The sequence below is a fragment of the Apostichopus japonicus genome, chromosome 9 (assembly GCF_037975245.1).
Source record: "Apostichopus japonicus isolate 1M-3 chromosome 9, ASM3797524v1, whole genome shotgun sequence".
Taxonomy (NCBI): Eukaryota; Metazoa; Echinodermata; class Holothuroidea; order Aspidochirotida; family Stichopodidae; genus Apostichopus; species Apostichopus japonicus.
Genome location: NC_092569.1, coordinates 499,362 through 518,308, shown reverse-complemented (window position 1 = coordinate 518,308; position 18,947 = coordinate 499,362). Strand labels below are relative to the sequence as shown.

At 37.5% G+C, this 18,947-nt stretch overlaps 1 protein-coding gene across 15 annotated transcripts in view; it reads right to left on the bottom strand.

Moving 5' to 3' along the window:
- Nucleotides 1–18,947, bottom strand: part of LOC139973076 (uncharacterized) — a 293,321-nt gene that overhangs the window by 76,832 nt on the left and 197,542 nt on the right. For all 15 annotated transcript variants that reach the window (XM_071979459.1, XM_071979458.1, XM_071979453.1 and 12 more), the window contains one exon: nucleotides 394–593. In XM_071979459.1, coding sequence (XP_071835560.1) covers nucleotides 394–593 — 200 coding nt within the window. The remainder of the gene's footprint in view (nucleotides 1–393; nucleotides 594–18,947) is intronic.

Sequence of the window (18,947 nt, the reverse complement as noted above, 5' to 3'; positions counted from 1 at the left end):
CAATTCAATTGTCCATGGTCAATTTAGCTTTTATACAAAATATTTATAAGTCTCTAAACAGATTGAAACTAAGTCCTAAAGCTCTCTGCATGTGAAAACAAGCTCTGCTTTGTATATTTTCAAGGATAGTAAACTTCAAGTTCATGTACCTAACATGCTGTAGTACATACCATAGCCATAGGTATGTCTACCTACATAGATACCCCATGCAAACCAAGACTAACTGTACATAAAACGTCAACAAATGCTGCAGCTCAGCAATTTTACTACATCATTCAACATCGTTCAAGATTGCTGTTCAAATATGTCACAAAGATATTGCAGTGAAAACTACACAAGTATATATTCTAGCAGATTATGTCGAATATTATGGTCAGGAATATCTGTACATACCTCAACCTGGGATTTCTGATTCTTCAGAATGTCTGGTTCTATTCCAATCGGTCCCAACACAGCAAGCATCTTGGCTTTTTCGTTCAGCCATGTTTCTAGTCTGTTGGCAGCTATTTCAAAGTCGCTCAGACTGTTGATGGCCGCTTCCAAGGACTGGGTGCGAACTTTGGCTTTGTCTTGGAGTCGGATCCATCTTTCCTCTGTGAATAAATTATGAGAGATGATCAAGACTATGATGAGTATCAATGGTAGTATGTACAGGATCCATACTTCTTCTTGCATGATACAGTAGTATGAATCGGTTAAGGAGCAAACATGACGACGTTAGGTGAGCTGTGACAAATGCAATAGTAATTCATTGTTAGTAGTTGTCATGGCTCTTTACAACTAATTGAGTACACCGCACAAATATTGTCTGTCTCTAATCTATCTTCACTATGGAGACATCGCAACAGCTATTCCTGGAATGACGTGAATGCATTTGACCTCTATGTTTCCCTTGTTTACCCAGAGGGTGGTCATTATCAGGACATGGGTGCAGAACGAGTGTAGAAGGCCCCCCCCCCCTCCCATCCTTGTTAACGATGATAGAAACGGATCCTTAAACGTTCTTGTAAACATTTGATAGAGTCACAACGATCGATTTCGCAGGGAGGAGAGGAGAGGGGGGAGTAGATGAAACGCAAGCAAGAGATAAGAATGAGATACTAATTCCATCACTAGATCATATGTTATTATTCATAATCAACTCTGAAGCAAAGCAGGGCCAACTAAGCTTTATTAATATCTTGCGTACTCCGAGGGGACACAAGAGGGAGCAGTTAAGCATACAGAGTCTAGGATGATTGTTGTATATTAGTTTAATCTAAATTTAAATTGTAGTAATTAAAATGATCAAAGTTTGCAAACTAGACTCTTGTTAACCCACCAAACTTAACTTAGTGGATCAAGTTCCACCATCTATTACCATCTTGGTGTCCATACATGTATGTTATTAAAGTAGTCAACATCAAACAGTCCTGAAGGATTGAGAGACTGATGGCAGGGGAAAATGTTACTGACGTAGTTGATGGGTGGAGTGGATCAGTGGGAATGCGGGACTAACAGCATTAATGTTTTCCATTATGTGGCTTGTTACAGGTATATTGCTCAAGACAGGTTATCAAGTATTATCTGTACTGCCAGGCCCTATCATACTTAACACAGTCAGACTTAATACTGTAGGCTTATCCATAGCTCGCTTTGCATACCAACTAGGCAAAATTAGATAACAACTCAGTAAAACTGTAGATTACATGTACAGAGTGTAGATGTTATGAGGAGATGGTAAGCAAGGAAGCAAAATAAAAAACTTATATGATGGGACTAATAATTTAGCCGATTTTGCCCTATCTGAGTGAAGATCGGTGCTTTGTTTCTGCTGAGCTATGCAATAGTACTGTATGTATTAGGTCAGTCTGAGAGAAAGTAAAACAAAGGTCTCCAGTATAATTCACTCTAAGTGAAAGTAATTAAGTAGACCAACCAGTATACTTCAATGACATTCACAGTGAACACTGAACAGTAATAGTTGGTGTGTACAACAGTCATTAGGCAAGGTCCTTGGCACATAGGAAAGAATAGACTATAACAAGTTAGGTGTGGAATGGATCAAACTGAACAAAAGGCCTGCATTATGGCAAGAGAATTACAAAGTTACAAATTATTTCACACAAACTTGGACCTTGAAATAAACCTTGTGGGTCACACTGCTACTCTACATCTACTGTTTTCAAAGTTTCAAACTAAAATGAATAAAGGCTGGAAGATGCTACCTGTAACCAGCTTTCCAAAATACCTAGGCTTGACTGGTATTGGTCAAGGAGGTGGTTATAGATCAGATCATGTTAATTTGCAACATTTGGCCATCCATGATATCTGTCACAAAGTGTTGCCAAGTCTATAAATTCATTCTGTGTACAAAATCAGCTGCTATACTCTACTTGCCAAGTCTAAGTTCAGCATCCATATACCCCCCCCACCCCCTCAAGATTTTTTATTTTTAAAAACCTCATTAGAACATTTTACCCTTTTCATTATTATGCTATAGAACCTTAAACTGAAGCTTTGAACAGTTTTGATCAATAGATACCTAAATATCTTGATATTTGGCAAGTGGTGGAAAGGTGTGGAAGGGGTAGGAGATGGGAGATGGTGTGGGAGTGTTGGGGGGGGGAGGAAAAGTGGAAGTGGGTGATGAGGAACATGTCCGAGACAGTTTCACACCAAGTGTACAGTATTAAGTCACACTAAAACAGGACAACTATATTATAAGCAACCATGTCCATTGTACCTTAATGGGTTATGATAATATTTTTGTATGACCAAAGCAAACATTTTAATACTTAGGTCATAAAACCATTTGTTCATTTCATGGGAAACTGCTTCAAGGCAGTAACCTGGTGTATACTTAAGGGGTAAGCTAATACAAAGACCTGTACAAATTCATATTACAATGGCAGTACTTCTGACCTCAACCCACAGGGGGGATCACCTGGTCCTATTCATTAAAATATCTTAAGGTACTAAGTATTACTCTTTTATTGCTAACATCCATCCCCATCACCTAATATGCTGCTTTCAACAATGGAGACTACAATCTTGCTTTTCTTCACGAGATACTACCCGAGTAAATGGCTCCATGCAACTAATTTAGTATTGTGACTAACACAAACATATCCGTAAGGTAGGAAGTTGGTCTTCAAGTATATATTCAACAATCTGCATACAACAATATGTTATTCTAAAACTTACTAAACAAGTTCCACAGGACTGAATATTCTCTATTTATGTGATCTACTGATAACAATTTGTTTGCTACATGGTTTGAAAAAGTAGCAGTGTAGCATTGAAACTAACTTCACACAGAGACATGCCAAACAAATACCACTCATATCTGTTCCTGTAATGACTCATACTTCTACTGAGGAGTCAGGACACACACATCAAAATATAAACACTGATTCTAGAAAAATGAAACTAATTCCTAACCAACAGGTGGCAAGACAAGGATACATTCAAATAAACAAAACAATATTGCAATTACCCCTTAATACAAAAAAAAATAAAATTACAATAAGCAATTCTGTAAATTATTACCAACTTTGTTACCACACCTGTCTACCCAGCCAATGTTTACTCCCTAATCTCCAAATGCTGATCGCATTTCCCCTAGAAATGATTATTAAAGAAGGAACACAATTATCACAGGCAGGTGCCAACTTTTCACCCAGTGACAGTTTGGTCAATATTACAACTAAAACATTCTAGGACAAAAAAATATTTAAAGGATGCAGCGCTTTTAAGATTTGAATGGCACACTATGAAAGAAAATGAAGCCTACCATCCAACAAACACCAGATTCAATTAGTACCCTTAGAAGCTTTATTGATTGGGATCTAGGAATCCAATGACGTTGATTAGTTAATCACATGAAATATGAATAGTTGCAGGTAACTAGTACTGAACAATGAATTAATGCCACTATTGTATAGAGTACAGTAAGCCAATTTAAGTAACAGATTCAGCCAATATTGTACATTAACAGTAAGCCAATCTAAGTTAATAGATATTAGATTCAGCCACCATTGCACAGTAACAGTAAATCCATCTAAGTTAACAGATTCTCTACCTGTTCGGATTTTAAGTGCCAAGGGACAATAGCCAGCTGACATCAACCTGTTGATTTCATAAATGTTTTGGTTAAGAATCTACTAAATGACTCCAATTAAACCTGACACACTGCCACCATGGGAGATATCAAACTTCACACTTGCTAGCCATATTTCTGGACAGGTGTTAAAAGTAACTTCACATCCACACACATACTTTGCACTGGTCACAGCCTTGTTTTCAGTTTATAGGTGTGTACAACTGTTAACACCCTTCTGTTTATAGTAGCTGCATCTATAGCAACAGAAGCTATCAATAAAATACAAAAACATTGGCAGGCATTCATTTAACTACAGCACAGTCAATGTCATTGTCTATAGCAGGATGACCCATTCACTTAATGCCACACCTTTATTTGGTCTGAAAGAATGAATCATGCTACAAAATTGTGAACAGATAGTTTGCTTGTACTTCCCTGCAATGTGTTTTAACTGATACCAGATCGGACATGGGGAGGCGAGATACAGGGGCGAAGTGAGAGAGGTGGAGGGATGTGGAATAATGACAAATGCTTCATAACTGGACATGAGTTTTAGAACACTGATATTAGATTTACCTACAGAGCTCACATTTCTGACTGTGACAGCAATGTCACCAAAGGATTTGCCATAAGTCTGTTTTCCTTTCCTTGATCGTAACAGATTTTACTTTCAAGTTTAAATTTGACTTTGTGCGAAATGTGACCTTGATTACACTGCATTGAACAATTGCTTTGAACTGCTTTGAACAACTGCTAATCCCTCCTCAATCCTTCTCTATATAATGTACACAGTATGAGATTTTTGTTGACAAAATAAGTTTTCACATGGACATGTTTTTATGACAGGTACAACACTGTTGGTTTGTGAGAAGAAAGTGAACAGATGAAAACAGCCACTGTATTCTTTTCTAACAATTTTCCACTTTGTACCTTAAAATGGAAAACACATTTTAGAGAATGAGTCAGTCTTTAAAAGGTGCTATTTATAGCTCCTTCAATGAGTTTTTTATTCAATCTACTCTTATGTAAGTCTGGCCCATAACAGGGTACTGTAGCCTTGACTGGGTGATATTTACTAAGTTACAAGCAAACACTTATCAAAGAGATTTGAGTTTACTTCTCTCCTCTCCATTCAACCATGACACCAACCTAAAAGAAAAGTCTGAAAAATTGATAAATATTTGTCAATGAAAACCACATTTTGGGGCTTTGATTTGGGCTGTGAAAAGCAATAAAATATTGCTCTGTTATGGTTGGTGCTTGATACACATGTTAACGAAAAGTGTGAACACTTGCACTACAGTACTATTGTTATAGTATAGTTGTTCAAACAATTGGTTTTTACCACAAACCTATTGAAATTACACCCAGGTTACTACAACCCTCTCTGCTCTTGATATAGCATGTCAACAGACCAGTGTGGCATTATTTGAATTTTATAACTGAGACTTGCATGGTTATTCAAAGGTATCAATGTCACTGTTTAATCAACTTCTGAATACTCTGTAGACAGGGAAAGAATTGTGAAAAGTAAAATATGGCCCCGTTTTAGTTTTATTGGTATAAATCACTTCCGGCTGCTCGCTTGGCTGGGTCAGTCATAGACTTTTTAGAGAGAGTTTCATCTTAGAAATTTAGTCTCAAAATCATTAAATTTGTTTAAGCATCTCTTCATTAACAATGTGATAGGTCTTCACAACCACACAGATTCTTCCCTAATTAGCTAATTTAGATAAATTTCATTATTTCCTTTAGGAATAAATCCTATCAATCTTGGAACTTTGGACTGGTTCTTATAATAGGCACTGGATATTTGATAAGGTTGCAATTGGCCTTTGGAACAAACCATCCTCAAAATTTTAGTTTGTTAGATGAAACTTATATACTGTAGACCTTACTTTAGTGTACCAGTAGGTGTGTTATATTTCCATTTAACCTACAGCATTGGTTTTCCTAGCAAGGAAACACAACTATTGTTATTTCCTGCACAAACAAGTAACAGTATACCCCTTCATAATATATGCCCTTAACTATGAAGTCACTAAACTCCTTACTAAAGGAAGTCAGGGTGGGGAGAGACTAGGTCAGATTTCAATGGAAATAATTATCACTTCCTTGGCAGGTGAAGGGCTGTATAGGTTCATACAGTAAATGACATTAATAGTGCCAGCTAATTAATAGTTTGGATCTAGCTGTACATTTACTATGTTTCCAAATTCCAATATTAGGATTTCAAGTTTTCTTCTGCAATGGAACATTTCACATTTATAGTGACTTTAGATAGTGACTACAATTTGCAATAACAAATAAGTACCTCAAAGCACTGATACCCAAATGACATATAAGACTTGACAGCCTAAGACTAAGACGGAAACATTTCAAAATGTGGTATTTTCTTCCATAATTTGAAAGAACTTATTTAACAAGTTCCAAAGTTATAATTAAAGATCTCTGTTACCCCGGTCCCACGAACGCGGTCTTGCTTCAAGCAAGGATAGGTGGAGCAAAAACTGTAACCGCAGATAAGCCCTGCAATTTGAACCCGCGTTTCAACGAGTTAACTCCGGGCATAGCGGCAGGCTTGGAAAACCTTGGAAAACGTCCGAACCTGGTTATTGCAATAGAGAATATGAACAGCGATCGACAGCTATGCAGTGAGTCTTTTCGTGGGGGGTATATATCATCCAAGCAGCGCACACACGCTATTTTCTACCGGGGCTTACCCGATACGGCCAACGTTTACTATCTTTGAAAAAGTCAATGCACTGGCAGGGAAATCATTGTTCTTATCTGAAGCGCAATGTTTTGAGTGCAATGAGTGGTACGACTTTTCGCGGGGGTTAAGTAAAACAAATCTCTCATAGTTTCCAAAATGATAATAAAATAAAATGGAAAACCTAAATATAATCACATCAATTATATCTAGCAGATATGCCGACTTTGTGTGCGTACAATTGTTCCAACAACTCTGGAAAAAAATCTGTTTTCACACTTTACCCAAAAGAAATATTTAACCCCTAACACAAAATAGTTGGGCTGGGCTCGATGTCCGCACCTGTTTATACTGTACCATCGAACTTGACATAGATGTAAAAACTTTTCTTGGCAAGTTGCCAACAAGAAATTCCACTGCAGTTTACTTCGCAAGTATTGCATCGAAGAAGTTATGGCGTAAAGACTAAACGCTTTACGGTGGCACATTTCATGTTACTACTTTCTAATACAGAGTTCGCAGTATTCGAAGTGAACGTATTGGTTTTGGTGTGCTTTTACGAACATTCGCCTCATCGACTAGGCTTTGTAGGTCTAGAACACTCCACCTTTGTTCAAGGGCGGCGGAAGCACTTTTAATCTGGGGATGGGGGGGGGCACCGACATCGAAGGGCACTTTGCAGAAATTCGATTGGACTGATGCAGCCTGATATTAAGAACCCTTTATAACTCTTGTTGATTATCTTATTTGCGTATACTCATCACTACATTAACGCCCCCCCCCCACCCTCAGTGGCGGAGCTTAGGGGTATGGTCAGGGGGCGAGAATGGTTTGTAGGCCGGGGCGCTTTCGACACTATCTAAGCGAAGCGCCACAACCACAGGTTGGCGCGGAGCGAACAGAATTTTTTTGAGTAAAGATATTCCCTATAGATTGCCGGTAATGGCCCTTTCCGGGCCTTGCTAATTGCAGATAAACGAAGAATAAATAGGTGTCATCGCCATTTTGTCAGAAAATTACACCAACAAAGTGTGACAATGTCAATAGGTATTTGAGAGCGCAATAAAATAGTCAATAATCGCGAATAAGTAAAAAGTGGTAAAAAGCTGAAAAGGGCGCCAGCAGTCAATTTGAGTCCGTCAGGGGGGCATCCTCCCTCTCTAACTGTATGGACGCTCCGCCACCGCACCCACCCCTCAAGGAAAAAATGCATACTAGGCCTGCAATATCCAATGTGCACATTGGAAACAAGGAACAAGTTTTCTGTCGATGAGACAAAATGAGGTGAAAACATTATAAAGCCCAAGTCCATACACTCGCAATCGATACATGCATGAAGCATGTCAAAATAATAAAGGATGGGGTATAGGTTATGGGATATAAAAACTGAACTCATTATTCATAGTAGGCTATAAATGGCTTCTGCTTAATACAAAGTCACAATGTAATATAGCAATGTATTTTTGGAAATGTATAAGGATTATTTTTTTGACACATTGAATATGCTTAAAAGCACTCACCAGAATGTTAGAAGCCTTGTGATAGTAAACATTTAAGTTTGACCCACAGAAATTCATTAATACTTCTAAATTAGGATTAGATGATCCCTTACTGAAATATCGCTGACCTAATAAGGTGATCAAGAGTACAATTTTTTTATGTAGAGAAAGGGCACACTTTTATCCTGAGGAAAAGTGGGGGCACGTGCCCCCTGTGCCCCCCCCCGGTTCCGCCGCCCTTGCCTTTGTTACTAGATCAATTCATGCTGGCTAAATATACATTCATCTCACCTGGTAGGCCTACGCATAACTATTTGAAGAAAAAGTATTTTGTACATCCCCTTATGTCTTATGATCAGATGTAAGATAACGTGGTATGACTCCTAAGCAGCGTTTATAATTCATTTCTTACACTTTACAAATTGGCGGGAAATTAGTGCTAACCCAAACGATGGTCGCGGGAAATCTTACAAGTGTAACACGTCATATCTTTCGTCCACCGTTATTTTGTTGTTGTTTTTTGTTGTTTATTTCGGACCATATTCTGAATGACGTGAAACGAAAACTCGCTGGCCTGCCAAAATCCCGATAATGCCACCCCCCATCCCCAGTTAAACAACAGTATGCTATCTTGAAAAGAATTGTCTGGTAGCCCTTAGACGTTACCTTAAAACCAATAAATAATTTTCCAAATATGCGTTTGACAGAGAAACGATTTTTAATCGTTTAGGATGGATATTTCAAATATACTAGAACAGTAGAGAACGTGACGTCATCTTCGCAAATGAAGATGGCGACGTAAACCACGATCCATACAGTTCCTGCAGTAATCACGACAAATACCGCGTTTGAATACAGATTAATTTCTTTGTTAATTTTCGGTGAAATTCAATATAAATTATATATGTTTTAAAAACATCGTTGAGCCGTCATATACATATGTAGTGCATCGGTGTTTTCGTGGTTTTGTGTAACACGACGAAAGATTGAACAGAAGACTTCGTTGTTTATCCTTTTGCTGTAAAGTTGATCCGTGAATTTTATCTCAGTAATTTTTTCTTATTTATATGTTTCAATGATAACATTTTTCTTAAATATATTCCATTGATAACGATTGCTGTAGTTACAACTATTCCATGTGTTATAACTGTACCCACATATTTCCCCTCTATTCAGTTTGAATATTATGCTTTCACATTTTTTTTATCCAAACGTTACGAAGTTTATGCGCAACTTAAATCCATCTTCTATTCGTTGAAAGTCCGATATTGGGTGTAGGGCGGGGGGGGGGGTACACCCCTCAGTCCGACAAGTTTTCGGTCCGAAAATGAAATACACGTTTTCAGTCCGAAAATAAAATGCACGTTTTCAGATTGAAAACGTGTAATATACGTTTTTCAGTCCGAAAATGAGATACACGTATTCAGTTTGGCAATGAAAGCAGTTATAATGCCATAATATCACCAATAAACAACACTGGAATGCGAGGTGGGAGTTGCGAGGTGGGATCATTTCGGCAAGTAATCACCACGCACGGTTCTTGTTCGGTCGTAGGATGTCATGGATGGTGCGTAGTCACTTAATTATCCATGTTCTTGCATGGGTTGAGCCCAGGGATTATTTTAAATCACGTTATTACTTTTTCACCCATACAGTGGGGGCTTTTTTTTTTCATTTTAGACGAAACACTGCTCTATTTCGCACCAAGATGCATGTAAATTGTAAATTTTATTTTCGGACTGAAAAGGTGTCGGACTGAAAACTCGTTTTTTCGGACTAAAAACGTGTATTTTATTTTCGGACTGAAAAGGTGGCGGACTGAAAACTCTTTTTTTTCGGACTCAAAACATGTATTTTATTTTCGGACTGTAAACGTGTCGGACTGAAAACTCGTTTTTATCGGACTAAAAACGTGTATTTTATTTTCGGACTGAAAACGTGTCGGACTGACAACGTGTACCCCCAAATATTTGGCACTGTGCCACGATTTCAGTTCGAGCTCTACAGTCTACACTATTAAACAGCTGGTCCTGCGATTTGTGTTTTATGTTTTAAGATGATAGCAATTAACCAATCACATATTTCAACTGGTAAACGTCATTCATCAACCCTGTAGATAGCGAATGTAAACTCCACCCATATTCCCTTATATGGACGTTTACTACGAGCTTCATTGACCATGATTTTGACTTGAGGACACCCAGTCTAAACGGCGGGAAAAAGTTCAGCACATCGGTTACATGTCTATAAACATGTTCCCGCATCGGAATATGCACACAGCAATAATTCTTTACGGTCAATTGTAAGTCTTGTCTTTTTAAGTTAGCAAACATGTGTGATGTGGCTCTTGTTTTACTGAATCCAGAATGCATGCATTCTAGTTATCCTTTTATTTTTACTTTGTTATGTGATTTACAATTTTTTCTTTTATACAGGCCTATAAGATTGTAAAATTTTACGGGCCTGATGAGTACGGTAAGTAAATAGGCTATGTGTTAGTTGGGCTACTACATATTATTTTCCTGATTATCGATAAAATAGAATCCAGTAACAGTAACCGTTCTGCCGTAGCCTTTCTCTCACATACGCATACAGATGTCTCAGTACACTGGAGCGTTGCGGCATATCCCATCAAGTTTCGACATATTATTTTCGTCGCACCAAATGCCAAGCAATGCGAATACTTCATCTTCCAACCACATACTTCGCTCTGTCTACTTCTGCGACATATTGTACAGGAAAATATCAATAATAATAATAGTAATAATGATAATGACCTTTACGGTTATCTGGACGTCTTCAAGAAAGCAACTCAAACTTTATACTGTATGTATGCGGATGTACACGGGCAGCTATACAATGTGTACTACTCGGCAATGCCTTATGTAATTCCTTCATTTTCGCTGCATCGGTCCATTGTACAAATGGACAACCAATATGAAAATAGACACAGTTAATGTCGATATAGAAATACGCAAGCGGCGCAAACCACAACTGATAAAATCCATCGTATCTTTTTCACCCCAAGGCAATAGTTTATTTACATTGATTAACGTTTACCCGGGCTTAGCTGTCCTAACCCCACCTCTCATGAGGGGCTTAATCAAGCTCGGGCTTGCTCCGTTCCCACGGAGTAAAAGGGTGGATCAAGTTGCCCTAGCCTCGATAGGTCGATCAAGAGTGAAGCAAGCCCGCGTTCGTGGGAACAGGCCTTGTATGTCACACTGGGCTGGGCATTTCCCTCACTCAGACTAAACCACATCATGCACACATGGACACTTGCTGTGTAAACACACAGTATATGTATGTATATACAGATAGTACATTGACCAGAGAATGGAAGTGAGACACTTCTATTACCAGAGGGCAATAAAGTAACTAGAAGCTTTCACAAACAGGACCTGAATAACCTCTGATGAGATAAATAGGTAAAAACACTAACTGATCCCTGAGGAATAATACCAGGTCAATTACAAGGACAGGTCATGAGTTGATAGGTACATTAAAATAGCTATACAGCAGGCAAAACTATTACAAGGTCCTTAGAAATAAAGATGGATGACATCAGACAGGAGAAGTTCTGTCAATTACCAAAGACTGAAACCAGACGGAATATGTCAATCAAAGCAATTATGGAAGTAATTCTCTACCAAGAAGACACAATCAATAGTTCAACACATTTAATGGAGCTATGTCATAACCCACCAAATTTCACAAACATTTTGTACTTGGAGAAAACTTTAAAAAGTCATTTGAGCATGCATTTGTCCTTCAATATATCCTTTTCTCTAAAGAACTGAACCTTGTTGAGGAAGTGCACAGCGCTCTTACATATGGGTGTACACATCAAGTTTAAGTACAAACTCATGCGACTTTGCTAGACAGGCGGTCTACAGTACCTTTAAATACACATCAATAAAATAGCCAAGAGGTCGTATTTGTTTATATACTTTTCTTTCTCTATTTCCAATGGGAATCATGTGACACTAGTGCTAGACATTTTGGAAGTCTTCAAAAAAAAGTTTTCAGTGAAAAGTTGCATTGGAGGGCCAAATGTCACTGGGTGGTTTCTCTAGCACAGAATCAGTCCACGTAATGAGACTTGTTTCTTAAATTTTTCTAACAACTACTTGTGACACAACTATGTCAGACAAATATATTAAACATCTGTTGAGCATTAAGAATGTAGGCTTTGTAGACTTTCACAGCTAAAACCTCTGAAACCATGACAAAAATAAGAAACATAAACCAGGACTTGTAAATTACATTGTAATGCAAACAGTCATCTTTCTCTCTGGGTTAACGAGAGAAGACATTCCCTCTAAATGTATGGAAGCTATTTACAGAGCTCAGCATATACACGGCTCACATACTGGGCATAGTCTCCTATCCTGGAATCTTCCCTTTGACCCACCGATCTGATCCAGACTTGTCATAAACAATCAAAAAATTTACAGGAAAGACTGAAGGAATGACTGTCTGAGCTGTCAGTGAGAGGCTTAACCTTAAAATGACAGACATTATGCAGGAATGTCTACACTCCACAGACAACTTTGATATCATCCCAAACTATGTACTACTAACTACTGTACATTATAACAGAAAGGACTACTATGTACTACTAACTACTGTACATTATAACAGGAACAGCAGTTATATACTTTGACTGGCAGACCTATGACTAAAACTGTTCCTTGCTGCCTGATAATTTGTTTGTTTGTGTTGTTTATTTCTGCCATTAATTCACAATGACAATTGTTAATACATAGTTGTATAGCAATTAGGCAGCAGGACCAGAAGACAACTTTTCGAGTCTGGTCCCTTATACAGTAAAAAAAAAACCTTAATTACTGTACTTCATTGTCCACTATCAATTCGTTTTCAACTGTGAGACTTTCTCAGAAGTACTGTATGACAAAGGGATGGTTACATCATAATTAGAAGACCTCCCACTGAGAATTACGTCTGTGTACTAAACTCGTCCCCAGAACGAAAGAATGTGTGTAGGATTTGGAGACTGGAATGAAATTGAAGTGCAATTAATCCTTAAGCTTCCACTTAGCTGCTGCATACACTGACTGCTGTGGAAGCAATAGACAGAGGTACAGAATAATATGTGGGAAATCTCCAAACAATTGGGCCTTCTACAGAAGCCATGTATGTAGGCAGGCCTGATTTAAACTTTCATCAATGTTTGCACTCCCAAAGAAAATATTCATGTCATGTACTATTTCATTGTTCAAATATAGAAAGGTCAGACTGAACATAACCTACAAAGCTGTAAAAATAACTTTCAGTGAATTTACGGAATCATGTTTCAATTCCTCCAGACTGCTGATTTGGGAAATCAATTTCATAACTCGTTCAGCAATTTCAAGATATCTGGTGCTTATTAAGTCTATAGTTGTGAGGCACTGTGGTAAACAGAGCTTAATACAATACAACAGTTCAGTAGTTGTGTAATTAAATTTAGGTGTAAATTTCAGTGGAATGGAGAACAGCTCCAAGACACCTGACACCATCTTGCCCAATACATCAAGGATGGCTTTCTCTTCACGCCTGCACTGTGTAGCAGTAACCAGAAATCCTATCTCAAAATCTCCACTCAAGTGTTACACTTATGTCATGTTTGAGGTGTACAGTATCTCCAGGATGCTTTGAACAAACAGGATTTAGTTGGGTGTGCAGTAACAGTATGCAAGATAACAATGTATGTTATATACTGTAATGTCACATGGCGAAACACTTCCAAAACAACATCAGTACATCGTTCCTACATATAGATTCCCAACCAGTAACAATACCAACATCAAAAAATATTATATTTAGACAAATATAATAACACGTTTTCTTTTTATTTAGAAACTTACACAAGCACAACTAACACAATGAAAAACAGGTTAGTGTAATAACAGGCTTGGTGTATGTGAGTACCATGTGGCTTAATAATTATTGTACCTGGCATAGGCTTTCTGTGTAAATGCTTTCCACCTTTGCCCTGTCCTACAGTATATAAATTTGCCTTATCCACCATTCACACTGTATGCATGAATGCTGTGGAATGTACACTGCTGAATAAACACATGTTAGCACTGAATGCATCATTACCAATTCAAATTCATTCCCTGCAGTAGTTCGAGTGAAATGGTAATAGACCCAATTTTTATTTTAAATAGCATTGTAGACACTTCATGTCATTTATCAAATTAGCCTCCCCTAGGTTATAATTTATAGATGGCCATGTGTTTCCTAGAGTATCAAACACACTTTTGTAGACAAATTCTTGATATGAATATTAGTTGACTGTAACACAGACCTCAGTATTAAAATGGAACGTTACTACAGAGTTGAAGGTTACAAAGACCCATGAAATTAATCAACGATAGCATATGGTCTGCCTTAAGCATGTTGGCTGCATTTCCTTTTTTTTTTTGCTACCCTCATTTTTCGCCTTGACAATGATGGACTTCTCTTGGACTTTTACATAATTCATGAATTGATGCAGTGTTGATATAACTGCTAATTGTCAACATTTATACAATCAGAAAGAATGAGAATTCAATTAATATGTGGGAAAGCTTCCTGTGTGTATATAATTCCCTCATTTTCATCTAATATTAATTATTAAAAAAATTAAAAATTCCAAAACACATTGTATTATTTTGAGAAATTGTTTTCTTTCCTGTTTGCATTAACATCTTTGGCACTATAACCATGATTGATTACATATATTTGTTCAATCCATTCATCAAAGTCTGTTATAAAATCACCACCTGCTGAAGCTTTTTCCCTCCACACATGTATGTGTATCCTAGACAGGACAGAGTCAGTGTGTGTGTGTGCAGATATATATTGGATTTGAATCCACACTGTATTTATAGGCTTTTAAATGGAATTCCCACAGATCAATACACAATCCTAGCATCACACAATTACACATTGTGAGTAATTGCTGAAGCATGTATACATGTACCCCTTGTGATGTTAACTATTCAACTGGTCCAGTCTGTAGTTCTGTCAATAATCAAGCTCCAATGTACAGTATAACACTTAATCCATGCAGTAGGATTTTGTGGTTGAAAATCACTAGGCAGATGCTACCTTGTATTAAAGTGTTTATGAGAAAAATCAATTCACCAACAAGGTAAAAGTGTAATTAGTCCTACAGGACTAAACTAGCTTGCATATAGTGAAGGTTTTGGTCATTCTTTAAAAAGTATGTACATCGTTTGGGTTGGCCCAAATTGACTACAACTGATGAATGCCAATATTCTTGGCCAATCTTTGGGATATGAATCATGGTTCACTGCCACTATGACTGATTTTAACTAAATACTCACCTTTAATAATGACGGTAAGTTCTGCTGAGGATGCTATTTCACCTAAACAGTTGCTAACGACTACCGAATATTCTCCAGAATCTGGTTCGTGTACATCGGCTAATACCAACATAGACTCATATTTCTCTGTGTAAATTAGAACTTTATCCCCATTTTCAACAATTTTATCATCTTCCTTATACCATATGACATCTGGTGGTGGCTGACAGGAAAATTCACAATGAAATACGACAACATCACCAGCTTCTACTTCTGTGTCTTTTAGTTCTCTGTGAAAACATGGTTTGTACTCCTTTGGTTTGGCAAGGGGACTAGCAGCCCCACATTGCCTGGAGGTAATTGTGAGTTCCATAGGTAATCCCATGTCACCTTTAATGATAACCTTCTGGAAGGAAGGGGGAGGAGGAATTTCTGGCAAATCACCCATTGTTGTTACGCTACGAACCATTGGTAAATGAAGTATCGGAATAACTAGGAATCTCAGTATTAAAATGCAAGATTGGAATTTTCCTTATGATTAATACAATGAACTAAAAAATTGACTATGTAAAGGAGCATGCTGTTTGTAAATAATAACTATTAACAAAAAGTCAGGGTGTAGGTATTATTTACAAACAGGTTTCAGCAAGGTAAATTCTTTTTTACAATGACTGCCTGGGGACTGTGGGTTACCTGTGTTCTTTTACAAACTGAGTGTACATTAAATTACTCTAAATTTTCCTTTTCATGAGAAACATTTACTCCCACTAACAATTTCTAACCAGCAGGTTGTACATTCATCATTACTGCCAAGATGACACATACTGTATGTTAACTGCAACGTTTCAATCATTAGGTTATAGCTGCGTTCTGTTGGTCAGCACACCTGCTTTATCTCTGTTTTTGAATGTGAAATACTGGGATGGTGGTATTGCTGTATAGCAACTTGGCTTATGGGTTTCTTCCCAATATTGCACTAAAGAAACTACAAATTTGGCCCTCTGCATGTGACTTCCTGATGTAATGTGCAATATATGCAATCATGAAAAGTGTTCTCTTGTTAAAAAAAAAAACACTTTGATTGCAGTTCCAGAATGAAGCTATTAAAGTAGAACATGCATGTTCTTGCAATGTTTATTTGCCTAGGTATGGAAGGCTGTAGTAATGTTTAATAGTTTTAAAGTTTGGAGTGACAAACATAGGCCTACACTGCAGCGGAAAGTTTGAATGCTTCAACTTACAAGATACTAACAAATTGTCACTTGAAATCTAACACTTTATTACTGACACGCAGAGGCAAGTGTCTATTTGTCTAATGTCTAATAGTCTATTTCCCGAAAGTGTTGTTGTCAGCCTATTCCAGTTTTGCTACAGAACTAGTCAGTTTCTTGATAGTCGTAACGTAGCTAGTGCCTTCTTTAGTTTTAATGAAGTTAGTGTTAAATCACGGTAGGGCATAAGGGCTACCCTAAGTTGTATGTAAACATTGCGTGTGTATCAGTCCTGCGATTTTCTAAAGAAGTCCAATTTTACGCGAAACTAAGCTTGTCACGGTATCCAACACAAATATCCTTGATCCAATCCAATCGAAAATCCATTCACATTGAATTCCACGTCCCGTAATCCATTATCCAAAAAAGTATAATCCTTTAAAATAATCCCATTGCTAGGCCTACGTCCCGTTTGATCCGCACACGTCTCTCCTATAAAACTCAATCAACTTTTACACTTAATTGTTCCTTTTACTCTGCTATACTATACCAACACTAAGTACGTACCTAAACACTGTGTGGCTCACGTCAGCTGTTTGCGCAACATGTGTCTAAAATCTCGGAACATTCCATTTTACATAGGGGTATAAGTGTAATTGTGATGATATTCATTTCTTTCCTAACTTCATGTATCTAAAGCCACATTCCATTACGCCTAATTAATGTTATTAAAATTACAGATTTTAGTGCGTGTTAACGCACCCTTTTGGCTTCAAGTTTTTCGATATGTTTGTCGATATTGTAATCATTTCCCACCCCGAAAGTTTTTGTGTAGACACTGGTCTGCAGAAAGTTGGAAAACTTACGCATGAACAATTTCGTAGAATTCGGTGACAAAGCGCTTGGCCGTGCCTTCGACACCAAATTGTTAGCTTCCCCGTATCAGCTTGTTCACCTGTTCAAAATTTGTCTGGACCGTGGAAGGGATTGGTTTTTTGTAAGATGCTTTGGAGCACAAACGTTATTCTTTTCGAATTCTCTTAGTTCAAGGGAAATAACCTCACGATGGTGTAGGCAATCGCAAAACTGGGATATGAAAGTGACGAAATGTGTGTGGACTTTCAGTTGATGGATATACATTTGAAAACTTTTAACACAACATATCACGCCTTTCATTCGCGACTATATTTCATGATCGATCTTTGCTGAAATAATCTGATGAGCATTAGGATAAACCCCACAAATTCAACAATTTCAAAGTGGTCAAAAAAGGGAACAGCTTGTTTGTTGGCAAGAATATGACAATTCCTTGAGGATACATTTGACAAAATGCACATACAAGCATTTGTGTACATGACAGTCCATATAACAACATAATTTACTCTTAGCTAGGCCAACACACTTCGAAGCAATATGTACAAGTTCCCAGTTAAACATCATCAAAATATGCTAGGCATTCATTTAAGGGTCACTCAAATTCATATTAAAAACATTTTATAAGCACTCTGTAGAGCTTTCCCTGCGTCAAAAGAATCTCTGATATTGTCTAATTGAGCACATGACAATTTCTTACGAAGCATTGGTGGGTGAGAAATTCCTGGAAAAGCTATGATGAAAACTTTTACAAAGTTTTAACATTCTAATGATGAGCTTTAAGGATCATCATAAATACATATTGTCAGTCTGGACCAATTGTATGAATTTTTTAACCAATATCTTGTGATGATAACCCAAAATACTTGATTAACCTGGAAGGAAGTTTTAATCATCAAATAAATACAGATAAAATGTCTAAAGTTTGTATTTTTAGAATGCAAGATGTAACCACATAAAAGTAACCCCACTGGGCACATAATTTCACCACACATGTGGCTAGATTGGATTCTTCTAATCATGCAGCACATGTGCTGTTAAGAATTCAATGGACTATTAATATAACTGTTTAACAGCAGGTAGCATTGTTTGCCTATCTCTTCAGTTATCTAGAGCACTTGAGCAAGCTGTTTGCATTTAGCCAGGTAAGTAGGTTTACTGTATTCCTTAGGAGGACGGAGGTCCTCATTATTATTGGTCCACAAGATTTGAGGCATCTTAATTCCTAAAGGCAACAAAACTGAATCT